The 652-nt window shown below is 29.1% G+C and overlaps 1 protein-coding gene across 1 annotated transcript in view; it reads right to left on the minus strand.

Moving 5' to 3' along the window:
* Positions 1-9: 9 nt before the first annotated feature.
* The window catches only part of LOC119586696, a gene marked incomplete in the record, with an annotated part of 2,461 nt that continues 1,818 nt past the window's right edge, over positions 10-652 (minus strand). The window contains 1 exon segment of the mRNA XM_037935427.1: positions 10-652. Within this exon segment, the coding sequence (XP_037791355.1) occupies positions 636-652 (17 nt within the window).

The raw sequence follows: 652 nt of genomic DNA on the forward strand, positions 1-652 counted from the left end.
CAGTCTTCACAAAATGGATGTGAATTAATGTTAGATTTGTTCTAAATAGAACTGGCTTACAAATAAAGTTGCAAAAATCTTGGGTAATATTACGTATATTTTTCTTATTTTTTTATCAGAAATAAGCACGTGAACATAAACAAAGCTAGGACTGGATAATTTTCTGTCGGAAAAAATATCTGGTAAAGTAAAAATTATAAAACCAATATACTGACAACCTATTGATAATTTGTATGATTTTGATTGACATCTAGATGAAAGGTTTATGTAAATCTTTACATACTAGAAATAATATGCTTATCAGTCTTATATTTCCGCGCACTGTTTATGGTTAATATCCGATTACAAATAACTACGTGATAACGAAATCGATATGGATAGCACAGACAATCAATTTTACCTGTGTAAGATATGCGACTCATTGAAGTGTGACTAAAACAAAGAGAAAGTGAATATAGTCCTTGGTATAATCTTTAGAATTACAAATGCTTCGAAATTCCCTTTACATGGAAGCTATTTCTATTCTGAATATACAGTAAAAAAAATCGATAACTGCATTGTTTATATTTTTAATTATTTTCTCTGATAATTGGCTATTTATTTATCACTATTTACAATCTTGGCTCAGGATCTCCCTACGCTTCCATTAAGG

Source organism: Penaeus monodon, chromosome 21 (assembly GCF_015228065.2).
Source record: "Penaeus monodon isolate SGIC_2016 chromosome 21, NSTDA_Pmon_1, whole genome shotgun sequence".
Lineage (NCBI taxonomy): Eukaryota > Metazoa > Arthropoda > Malacostraca > Decapoda > Penaeidae > Penaeus > Penaeus monodon.